The following is a 12,025-nucleotide window of genomic DNA, read 5'->3' as shown; positions in this document are numbered from 1 at the left end:
ATTACTCATTAAATGATTTAACACTGCTGCCCTCTAGTGGTTAAATCATGTAATGTTTATGATTCATTCAATGATGTAACACCGCTGCCCTCTAGTGGTTAAATCATATAATGTTTATGATTCATTAAATGATGTAACACTGATGTAACACTGCTCCGGTCTGTCTTTGTTCATCCTGCATCGCTCTGTTCTGTTCTTTAATGTAACGTTACTGGAGCGACGGAGCCTCTCCCAGCTATTAGCAGACTGTTGTGCTAGCAAGCAGGCTCGCTCGCGAGCTGTACCCAGCATGCAGTTCTGCGGTGAAATTTTATAAATGTACAATTATTAGTGTTACAAATTGTCACAGACTGTTGTGTGCTGTTGTGTTTTTCTCTGTTAAAGAGCATTAGTTGTGGGTTGTTAATTGTTGTGTTATAAAGTTATGACCATGACTAGGGTTCCCTCTCAATACATATAAGACAACTAGCGCTGACCGCTGTGCATTAGTAGCAAAGAATACATTTAGCTCATGGAGAACAGTAATGTCTCTGGTGTCTTCAATTGATAACCTATGCGGTCCCGCAGCCCTCGCGACCCCCAGGTGCAAAACTGAAAGTTTGTTGCGGCCCTCTAGGTGGCGTTCGCAGCCCCATCGTGGGCCGCGGCCCTATGGTTAAGAATCACTGCTTTAGTGTATAATCTCCTGAAAATCAGAATGGTTGTGTTTTTGTAACCTTTAAATAAGCCGTTTATATCTACATATTGAGCGGGTCCTCTTCACAGAGCCGGCTGCTGTTATTTTATTTTTCTCCCCCAAGAGTGTTGTGGTAAATTTAGGTCTAAATGTTTCAGTCAGATTTGGGTCGCTTCACTCGCAATGTGAATGTAGCTTAACAGAAGCTCCACAGATGGGAGAAACATCTCAGTAATGAGGCCTTTACTGTCAAGTGAGCCACTGCTGACTAAAGGGCATCTGTCAGGCCAACCGCAGTTTGCCAAGAAGAATTTTAAAGACAGAACAAAAAGAAAGTAGTCCTTCGGTAGCATGTGACAAATCCGCCTGAGGGGCTGGTAAACTGGCGAAGCGTAGGGAACACTGATCAGACCAAATCACACAAGAGAGGTCTGTGAAGAAAACTTTGTCTAGAGCGCCCCTGTGTGAAAACATCTGCGCAAGATCACAGTTCAGCCTCCAGTCTGAGAGCTAGAGAAGGACTGCAAGAAGAAAAAACTGCTTAAATCCAGATGTGCAAAGCTGCAGAGGCGCAAAAAACTATTGAAACAAGAAGGCTAACTTTGACGTCACTAAATAAAGGGCCTGCTGCTTCAGTAAATTACATATTTTAGGGTATCTTTTTTAACTGTTGTTATTGTTTAATCTATTTAATATATTGTTTAATTCCAGCAGGAAACAAACTTTTGAATGTATAGTTCTGCTGCCATCAGTAAGATTTAGATCGGGAAAATGTAAATGTATTTATCTGGTCTGTGTGACAAAACAGGCAGTGTCAAACTGTATGAATAATAAATTAAACCTAACTTTACATTTGTATGTCATCACCAACACTGACATTACTTTACATTTTTTTAAACCTCTAGATCTCTTTTATCTCTGGGTGTTGAGCAGTGTTGAGCAGTTCTTCCAACCGATTGAGTGATGCCTCGTTCTTTCTTGGTGAAGCGAGGGGGGCTGCACCACCTTGGGAAAAAGACAGGGTCCCGGTATACTTCCCTGGAGTACTCCACAGAAAGACCAGATAATAACGCAGTGCCCATCACATTACTGGAGCAGGATCCTCCTGCTGCCAGCCAGTCTGATGGAAGGGCGCACATTCAGCCATTCAGCCTCAAATATTATGGTGGGTGACGAGCTATTTCTTGTTTTTGTTTTTTTATCACAAGCATGACTTCACAGAAACAGAAAATTCACAAAACACTTCCTAGATAACTTCAAAAAGCTAATGTATTTATAGTAAGCACAGAATTTTATTTATATATATTCAATTATTCAAAAGTGTATCAATCCAAAGTTCCAGAGTGTTACATAAATAGCAGCCATTCAACCTGTTTGTCTTTGTACTCAGACTGTAGATCTGCTGAGCCTTGCAGTCCTGTCATCACAAATACTTTTAGCCATGTGGAGAAAGTCGAGTCTCGCCCTCGCACACCAGCATCATGGTCCAGACCTCATGTGATCTCAGGATATCCAGAAAAACTGTCTGTGGGACTGGAAGACTTGACACAGCACCCTTACATCCTGAGGAAGACCAGGAGCAGCGGCCGCTCGAAGATCGGTGCTCCGAGGCAGGAGTGTCCACTCTGTAGCAAAGTACGGCACTCCTCCATTACAGATTACTTCATAGACCAACAATAACTCTGAAGGATTAACTCATAGGACCCTAGCCCTATTTTTAGGCCTCTGCTCGGAAATTGCAATAGCCATACTCAAGAGAGTCCTGAGCTCTAACTACAAGGTCTATTTTAATAATTTTGATGCTAGAATACTGGTAACACTTGTGAGATGTGTTGAATTGTGTAAATATTGTGTATATGCTACTGGTTAATAACTGATACACTTATGGCACAGCTCAAATTGAAAAGTTTCTAGGTTCGCCTGAAAAAAAGCACTTGTATTGAACATTTTTTTTTATTAAATAATGCAGCTGCAAGCCTAAAAACACACCACAATCATAGAACAACACGTTTTACATGTCCCCACAACATATTTTACTTCGATTGAGTGAAGCAGGCCAGCATAAATGGTCATAAATATCAAAATTTTGATTTTCGGAACCAGCTGTTGCATTGCTATATACTAATTTGATATACTATATAACTAAATATTAACTATATATTCACTTTTCTTATCACTAAGAGTGTTCAATAATCCTAATAAATCAGATTGACACCATTTTGAATAATTTTGAGCAGTTATGATGTGTCATATCTGTCATTCATAACAATAAATGGCTCATAATGTGTGTCTATGTGACCCTGGTAAGGCCGATTTACTCGTGTGAGACATTTTTAGATGCGGGATAGTCCAACGGGAGCCATGCAGGGGTGTTTGATCGTATCCGGGTCTGTTTACTGACTAAAAATCGCAAAATGCTGGGCGAACCCCCCTCTCTACATGGATTGCTCCACCCCACAGAATCGTCTGCCATTTTGTGATTCATTCCGCCAGCGCATTGATCTCACTCACAGACATACAGCAGAACATGGCGGGCATAGCTGTGCAGAAATCGGCTCGAATAAATCCGTTTTTCATCGCCAAAACGTAAGTTTTTTTACCCAATTTTTTTCTCGTGACCTGCAGCTGATGTTGGCATGCATACCCATAACTTTTTAACGGTTTGAAAGAGAGTAATTTGGACGCCGCTGTGCGTTTCCGGGTCGAATCGTGCCCCTCCTGCATGTGTTCATCCGCCATGTGCGATCCTGCTCCGTGATGAGAGAGCCATAGAGTGAGCATAGGTCGTCGATTTTTGGCCAAAATTGTGGCAAATCTTCTAGATATCTTCCAGATATGATATTAGTTCATGTATAATTGTGTTTGCAGTGTTTACAATGGCTGGTATGATGATGTTGCTTGGACTTTCAACGTTAATTCGATATTTAATATGTCTGGAGCAACAATCATATTTCTTTATGAAAAATGCTTTCTACGACACGCTGAATGCTGCACACTCCAAAACAGCCCCCCGTGGGGGGCTCTCGGGTCCTAGACACAGACCTACTTTAAACTAAACTTGAAGCTGAACATACGGGGGGAAATGGGCAGTATAAAGTCAAAAGTGCCATGAAATGTCAGCTTTTAAACATATTTAACTAGTTTCCCACATGAATTTATTCATTTTAATTTAGTTTTATAACACGTCTTGTCTTTGCAGATATTTTCATGCCTGTCGAATTTGAAGACTCACATATGCAAGAACCATGGGGGCAGAGCACCGGCACACATCAAGTCCAGCAGGACAGATACTGAGCGGTCACCATGCAGGGGCAAGGTTCGGCAACACGTTTCTGTTCCCGTATCTTACTGCCTCACTCTGAAATAATCACTTTTATGTACACATGAGGCTAAACACTTCTGAATCCATAACCACAGCGCCTGTTGTTCTAGGAGAGGACGTTTGGCTGTACCGTGTGTGGGAAGGTGTTCAAGCGCTCCTCCACCCTCTCCACTCATCTGCTCATACACTCGGACACGCGGCCCTACCCCTGCCAGTACTGTGGCAAAAGGTTCCACCAGAAGTCTGACATGAAGAAACACACTTTCATACACACCGGTGGGTTCATTAGCTGTTTTCAATATGCTGACATCATGTGACATTATCAAACTAAACCGCAGTTGCCCTTTCCCATACATCCCTTGTGTATATTATCGCTAATGCTTCCAGCACCTACACATATCCCTTCCTTGCATGCAAACTCAAATTCACACTAGTATCTGCAGCCCAAACATGTTTATAGTGTTTATAATGTATTCAGTCACCACAACAGTCCCTTTAGTACTCTTATCTGTGCAAAACATATTTATGACAACACTGTTCATGTGCACAGACAGTACTTGCTGCCTAAATGAGCATAGGAACACTACAGCCAAGAAGGTATACATGATCTGTGTACTGTTTAATTCTGGTTGAATCTGCACGACAAACCAAAGTGTAGAGGCGTTATGTTCTGGACTCTTTGTTGTCTCGTCACTTCACCCGGCCAAGAAGTAGTCCAGTACATAACTTGCCGTTAAGTCTTTTTTTTTGATTGAACTATTGAGATTTAACATATTATGCTGGTAGAGCTGGTTGGATTTGGCTGCCTTTGTACAGAGCCAGGCTAGCTGTTCCCCCTGTTTCTAGTCTTTATGCTATGATAAGCTAAGTTGGACCAAACAAGCGATGGAATGAAATAAGGTAATGTATGCAATGATTAAAGTGCTACGTGCCGCTGTCAGAAATTGTGCAAGGTGACCAACTGGAAAAACTTTCACCACGTCAGAGCAGTGTTTAATCTAAACGGTTTGAGCGTCCTGTGCCTCCGAATGACTTGTGCTGTGTTTGTGTGCCAGGCGAGAAGCCACATGTGTGTCAGATATGTGGGAAGGCATTCAGCCAGAGCTCCAACCTCATCACCCACAGCCGCAAACACAGAGACGACCGGCCCTACCGCTGTCCTCGCTGCCCCTACGGCTTCCAGCAAAAAGTGGACCTCAGGCAGCACCAGGAGCAGCACTGCACATACCGCTGACTCGGACACACGCAGCCAAGGCAACATCTGCAGCCTTTTTTGAATAACCGGCAGGAAAAACACATTAACATCGTGTCATGAGCAAAAATGGCCAAATGTCATCATGTGATTCCTAACAAAAGAATGAATGTCACTACTGAAGATGATTGAGTTTATGCCCACATGATTTGTCCATGTTCTCTGCCGATCTGTGACCTATAGAGCTTTTCTGCAAAGTTCACACTGAGCGCAATAAATGGAGATATCGTTTGTGGTTTGGTTTCAAATAATGTTCATTTAGTGTTTCCTCATGATTTGCAGGAGATTTCTTTTGGAGATTTCTGTTGTGGACAGCTTCAGTAATAGTTTTTAATTTTAATGTACCACTGCGCTCTGGCAACCATCATTGGCGTAGTCTCTTCCTGTTGCGTTTTCATTCACTTTGCCATAGGAATGGACGTTTCCGTCCCCCATATTGTAGGCCGCTATCCCTCCTGCGGAGACAAACACAAAGGTGAAGGTGTGACGAGAGCTGCTGCGTGTTTGAATCTACTAATTCAGTAAAACAAACCTTTCAGCTGCCACTCCACACTCCAGCTGGGAAATTTGTCGCAGATGCGTTTGATAAAACCAACCAAGATCTCAGTGCCTTGGCAGAGGTGTTCCTCACTGTCCCAACCACCACGTGCTGTGTGTCCGCCTCCTTTTGGATTGACATCAACCTAGGGAAATGGTAATTAAATAAACACTGTTGTAATGGGGGACTCTATTAAGAGTATGTGAGGAAAGCAGAAGAATTTTTTGCAACCTGCATCAGTCCCCAGGCATTATACGCTCCTCTGCCTGTGTCATAGTCTCCCCAGCCTCCTTTTAATGCATTTCCAGCCCTGGACTCTCTGGAGATGATGGCAGCAATGAGACCTGGACCGATTCCATACTTTTTTCCCCACTGTGGAGATCATAGACTTGTACTTTTCCATTCTGCCCGCATCCGTCTCTGCCATGGTGCATGATGCCCTCTCACCTTTAGAGAGAAATCAAACAGAGAATAGGATGATAACCTCAGTGCAACAAACAGTATCTTCCTGTCAATATATTGATTTAGTTATACTGTAGATATGGATGTATGTTTACTGTAGATGGAAGTTTCATGATTATTTCTAACACCGTCACATCAGTTCACCTGTGTTTCTCTACTGCAGCGTTTAACCGAGTAGGTCAGGTTGTCCTACTTAGCTGTTTCCTTTGAGGCACCACCAGCCGCCCTCCTGATGTCACCATGAGAAAAGTTTGTTCAGTTTATTAGATTACTTTGCATCAACAAGGGACTTTGCTGCTACTTATGTCAAAGTGGATAACCAGAAGTGTTTCTAGCAAGCTCTTTAGTCGTATGTCATGAATCAGATGGTTAGTATACAAATAGCACTGCAACATATACAATTATATATATTTTAAAAAAACTCATCTAACTACAAAAGCACCATGCATGTACAAAAATAAACAAACATGTTCATTATGTTTGACTATTACACAAATATAATGATAGAGAGCAGAGTTTGAAAATATGGCAAGAATTCACAATAAAGTGATAAGAAACGAACATTTCCTTGTTTCCTGCTGTTTCTTCTTAAGGGAAGGCCGGGTTAGTCACAGTTGAAAATCAAGTTTTCTTCAGCAGAAGAGTAAAACAACACAAGCTCTTACGAGTTTCCATTTTCTCCTGGGATAGTCCACTTGAACCTCAATCCGAGAGTCTATTCTTGACTGATGAGCCCTCCTTCTTCAGCCCTTGTGTACTTGAGAAAGAAAAGAAAGGAAGGAATTAATGTGGTGCAGCATCTTCATTGAGTAAATGTTCTCAATACAGAAGTATGCTTCAACAGCACCGCAGTTAAGTACACAGGACTACAGTGAATATAAATGTTCTCTTTTCAGCCATTTATCACACAGGTTATCTACAGGGGGCTGTTCTCACACAGCCGCTCACAGGATCAATCACACCGGGCAATTTGGCCCCATCAGTCTTCGCCCTCTAGTGGCCATTTTTCGGTGAAACAACTTTTCTGCAAATGTATTTCTGTGCAAAATATTCTAAAAATGTCATAAATATTGTTGATTTTCAAAATTTGACCATTTTTGAAATGCTTCAAAAATGGTCCTTTTCACTTCCATTCGGGTCACATTAGAAAAATGATCTTGAAATATTGGTGACTTTCTAATAATCAAATAGAACAACCCAATAAGTGATCTTTAATTACACTTTTCAATTAGGTTTAAAGCATACATTGCTGCAGTTTAACCTCAGCCAAATACCATTCATTATTGCAACGCTATTGAAAGACAAATACAATTGAGTAAGAACCGGAAGTGGCATCATAAGATGAATAACTTCACTGCAATAAAGTTTAAATACCAGAAACACTTCGCCTATCCAGTCAACCATGATGCTTGTACTCCAACACGTATTTAGGAAGAACGTGCTTTTGCATAACTTTGGGGAATTGTTATTGTGAAATATATTCAGCACTGTTATCACCTCATACATCGGGGGCTGATGCATCAACAGATGAATCTATTTGAGACAAGAATATGAACAAACCTTTCTTCCAAACTTAGTGTGGGGAGACCATTGAAGCGTGAAGTGATTTTGGTGACACAACAGTTAAGTTATTAAATATATATCCTCATAAACATCCGCCAAAATTATTCAAAAGCACGTTTTTCCAAGTAAGTGTTGCAACCAACAGCAGGCTATTATTTTGGAGGCACCTCACTTCATAACAGTGGAGCTTTTAAATATTTTAGTAGCGTCTCTTTCCCGGGTTGCACTTTGTAGACGGCCCGTGCGCACTCATCTCACAGCCGTAGAGACCAATGTTACTTTACTTTATGGAGCTAACTCAATACTGGACCAATTTCAAACAATGTTGTCCCAAAGAAACAAAAACATGGGAAAATAAGAGTAAAAGAAAAACAACAAAAAAATGACGCTTTAAAGGAGCTACAACAATTAATTTAATTAAATGAAATTTGAAAAAGAATAAAAGACAAATGCGGTCTAGACTTGTGTTAAAAATATGAATACGTGAAGTGATCTAAGCAATTGAAAGCTGAAAGTTAACAACAGTAAAATAACACAAACACCGACCCGTTAACTCTTATTGTCTCCTTGAGAGAGATGCGACCCGGTGTCCTTCTGTTCACTCCTTTGTGCAAACGTGCAGGATTAATGGCCGTATTTATGCCCGCTCTGTCTACTTTCAGTTTCGTTATGACTTCCTCACCTTCTCTGTTATTATATTTGTCCGTTGCAGAGGACTTGATTAAATAGGGTTGTGTGATTTGAAAAACGGGTGAAATCAGCTGGTTTATAAGAAACGGGCCTCTCTGACTGTAACAGACTCGTTTGTTCTGCTCAGTCAGCAGCTCACTGTGTCAGGCTGCAAACCAGGCAAAGTAGCAGCCTTCAAAGAGCATGTTGGATGATTTTGTGCACATTTCACTAGGAAACTCCCGTTCATTTGAAGAATGTTGAGATTTGCACACAAGTCTTCTTCAGTTTCATTTTTATTCCTTTCCAGAATTTAATAGATTCATATTTTGCAGGTTTGTTACTTAAATCTGCTGAGGCAACATTCAGTCTTTTACCCTGAACATTAGTCAGATTAATTGTGTTGTTATTCCCTTTCAGAATGATATGTCACTAGTATATATATATATATATATATATATATACATACATACATACGTGCGTACGCATACATGGAATTTGTCTCCGGTTTCCACTCCGCTCTCAATGTACATACAATACACTATTTTACAATAAACAAGGAAAAATATATAAGAATAAAAAAGGGCAGCAAAAAAGTAGAACAGATGTAGGTATAAACATTTAACAGCTATATAAAGATTTAACAGATATTTTGTTCCCTGATGTAAATAATATTTGAATGGCCCTTGCTCTTTAGTGTGAGCGTTGCTGGATTGTTTTGTCATGCTTTGTTGTGAATATATGTGACGGTTCTTGTGAGTTAGCTCTTGTCATTGTGTTAATTACATCGATTTTGACCATACGCATTGTCCGTTAATTACGAAGCATACCGTCCTGCGTGGGTTTAGGGTCCGGATAATTGAATCAGATTGGGCTGTTTTCTTTTACAAACAAGAATTATGGTCTGGAGAAATGGGGATTGTGTGGCGATTGCTTCAGCCCTGTTTGAATCAGTAGGGAACAGCTAAACGCTGCGGGGAGAATGTAGCGCGAGTTTGTGCGTGTTGTTTTGCTTCCGGGGTCAGACGCTGACCCGGAAACTAAACAGACAGACAGACCGGTGTCCACCGAAAACGTTATATTTACCACAATTTAAGCTTCAGCATTTTCCAAATGCACCAGTATTATTGGTCGGTTTGTAAGCCTTGTACCGAACGGTTTAAAACGAATACGTGATGTTACACCCCAAGAAACAAATAACCGTAGCTGTGGCGCCATCATGAGGTTATTAGGTGGTAAGACAGCAGTGAAGGCCCAGGTATAAAATGCACGGCCCGCCACCGGTTTTTACTAGTAACGTATACATATAGCTAACACATAGCCCACTGAATCTGTCTGACTGTGACCACCGTCGTCTAAAGGCAACGTAGCTAAGGTTGTGCAGACACAAGTACTGCAAGATCTTAAAGAAATCCTGTCTGGGTCCACCTTCAGGCCACAATTCACTTCTTTTTTTTGGTTTATTTCTTTGCAGAGTGGTATCCAAGAACAGCAATGTTTTTTTTCCCTCAATTTTTCATCCTTCAATGTTTTTCGTTTAATGATCATCACATCTTTACTGCCAGCATGGCCCGTTAGTTGTATGTGTGGAGAAAGCATTGTTTTTTCTGTCTAACAAACCCAACTTAATGCTTAATTACCTCATGAAATACTTAGTATTATTCCTGAAGTGTTTACAATCCGTCTTATGTGTTCATCTTCTTACCTCCCTGACCGTTGATGGTTTCTCAGAGCTGTTGGATATGTGGCAATGCTTTGATCTGAATATGGACTGATTTAAAATCCTGTGTTCGACAACGTAATCCTCATGACTCGGTGTAGCTGCTTGTTGACAGATGCAAAGCTGTTTTAAGCCACTATACATGTTATATTCACTATTTAAGAAGCTTCACATGAACTCAACATGACTGAAGTTGAACCAAAGAAAATCTCACAATACAAAAGTGTCACTTTAGATGACTTGAGTGTTTTATTGAATGCAACACAAAACCAGTGAAGTTGAGAAATGAGTCGGAGCAGTTCACACAATCCTGCAGAAGAATGACCAGTAAACATCTGTAAATAAAGAAACGTCCTCATTAATTATCTCAGTGTTTCTGTGTTTACACAATAACACACATTACTTTGTATATATATATATATATATATATATATATATATTTATTTCACTAACAAGGACCACGGCAATTACAGTATGAGTTTCGAGAGGTTTATTGCATAGTGGAATGATTGTTAGATTCAAGAAGCGGAAGGGGTCGAGGGATGAAGGGATGTGGGGTAGGGATGAAGAGATGAAGGGATGTCGGGTAGGGATGAAGAGATGAAGGAATGTCGGGTAGGGATGAAGAGATGAAGGGATGTAAGGAAGAAGAAACGAGGAGGGTTTGTAGAAAGGAGGTTAGGCGATCGATGGGGGACCGTTGATGTCCGGCGGCTGCCGGGAACGGGGGGAATGGAGACTGTAGGGTGGGGGCCGTCTCTTCGGAAGCTCCGGCGGTGCAGAGTCCCCTGTTGTTCCTGTAATCCTGCAAGAGAGAGAGAGAGAAATAGGAGGACAAAAACGGAGTTGGGGGGGAGGGATGTGAAGACAGAGTCGAAGAGGAAGTGAACGGGTTCGTTGTGCTTAAATACTCTGTGCAGAGGAAATGAGCTGTGTTCTGGGCGTGGCCCTGTTCCTGAACTAAGTTTATAAAACTACATATAAGTATATATGCTGATACTCATCTTTTAGTCCAGCGTGAAAGTTAGCGGCTCAGGAGGTGGAGTGAGAAAAATAAAAATAACGGTAAGACAAATAATATTGTATTGATTGAATCAAAGATACTAAATGATTCATATAGTAAGTAAGACGGACAAATAATCTTTGAATGATTTTGAAAATGAATGAAATCAATTATGAACAAATAGACGTAGCATACAGTTTGTAGGTATGTTACATAATATTACTTTGTTTTTATATTGTAGACTATTCTAGGTCACTTTCTCAACAAAACTGAAGCTCCTACTTACTTTTTCCGGCCAAAGGGAACACAATGTCAGCCCGTCCCATCGTAGAGTCAATCCGAGTCGCTCTCTTCGGACCACCTCGGCCTCTTCGCAGCAGCCTCCTCCTCGTCGTCGCTCTCTTCCCTGTGTCGTTTTGTGGAGGAGTCCTCAAGGCCGACGACATCGATCTCAGGGTCCTCCTCCTCTTCAGGTAGCCCACACCTGTACCTGTCAATAATACACTCAAAAGCAGCATTAAAAGTGTCACCATCATATGGGTCAGCGTTAGGGAAATCAGGGTCAGCGTGAATCAAAGATAGTAAATGATTAATATATTTTATAATATATTTTGACGCTCATACCAACCTTTTTTGTCCACGGTGAACAGCAGCAGCTCAGGTGATGGAGTATTGTAAAAGTTAAGTATGAGACAGAATGGTTAATAAAACAATATTTCAATTACAATAAACATACTAAAGGCATAAACAGATTAACATAAAACATTGAGCTGTTTCTAACTTTGCCTTTACATTATAGATTCTAAATCAGAAGCTCTGA

At 40.9% G+C, this 12,025-nt stretch overlaps 2 protein-coding genes across 4 annotated transcripts in view; one reads left to right on the top strand and one right to left on the bottom strand.

Annotated features, from left to right (window-relative positions):
- Positions 1 to 6,811, top strand: part of LOC116398362 (zinc finger protein Gfi-1b-like) — a 9,587-nt gene extending 2,776 nt beyond the window's left edge. For 2 of the 3 annotated variants that reach the window (XM_031874595.1, XM_031874597.1), the window contains exons 2-6: positions 1,582 to 1,841; positions 2,067 to 2,311; positions 3,876 to 3,992; positions 4,109 to 4,274; positions 5,054 to 6,811. In XM_031874595.1, coding sequence (XP_031730455.1) covers positions 1,640 to 1,841; positions 2,067 to 2,311; positions 3,876 to 3,992; positions 4,109 to 4,274; positions 5,054 to 5,232 — 909 coding nt within the window. In that variant the 5' untranslated portion in view covers positions 1,582 to 1,639 and the 3' untranslated portion in view covers positions 5,233 to 6,811. Of the gene's footprint in view, positions 1 to 820; positions 1,842 to 2,066; positions 2,312 to 3,875; positions 3,993 to 4,108; positions 4,275 to 5,053 lie in introns of those variants that run through there. The other variant, XM_031874596.1, reaches the window with a different exon arrangement.
- The window catches only part of LOC116398365 (lysozyme g-like), a 16,677-nt gene continuing 10,093 nt past the window's right edge, over positions 5,442 to 12,025 (bottom strand). The window contains 7 exon segments of the mRNA XM_031874600.1: positions 5,442 to 5,616; positions 5,618 to 5,705; positions 5,783 to 5,933; positions 6,020 to 6,145; positions 6,147 to 6,235; positions 10,901 to 11,007; positions 11,567 to 11,695. Of these exon segments, the coding sequence (XP_031730460.1) occupies positions 5,568 to 5,616; positions 5,618 to 5,705; positions 5,783 to 5,933; positions 6,020 to 6,145; positions 6,147 to 6,235; positions 10,901 to 11,007; positions 11,567 to 11,695 (739 nt within the window). The 3' untranslated portion in view covers positions 5,442 to 5,567.

The sequence above is a fragment of the Anarrhichthys ocellatus genome, unplaced genomic scaffold, assembly GCF_004355925.1.
Source record: "Anarrhichthys ocellatus isolate YVR2014 unplaced genomic scaffold, GSC_Weel_1.0 scaffold83, whole genome shotgun sequence".
NCBI classification, from domain to species: Eukaryota; Metazoa; Chordata; class Actinopteri; order Perciformes; family Anarhichadidae; genus Anarrhichthys; species Anarrhichthys ocellatus.
The sequence above is the reverse complement of the archived record's forward strand: the minus strand, read 5'-3'. Positions and strand labels throughout refer to the sequence as shown.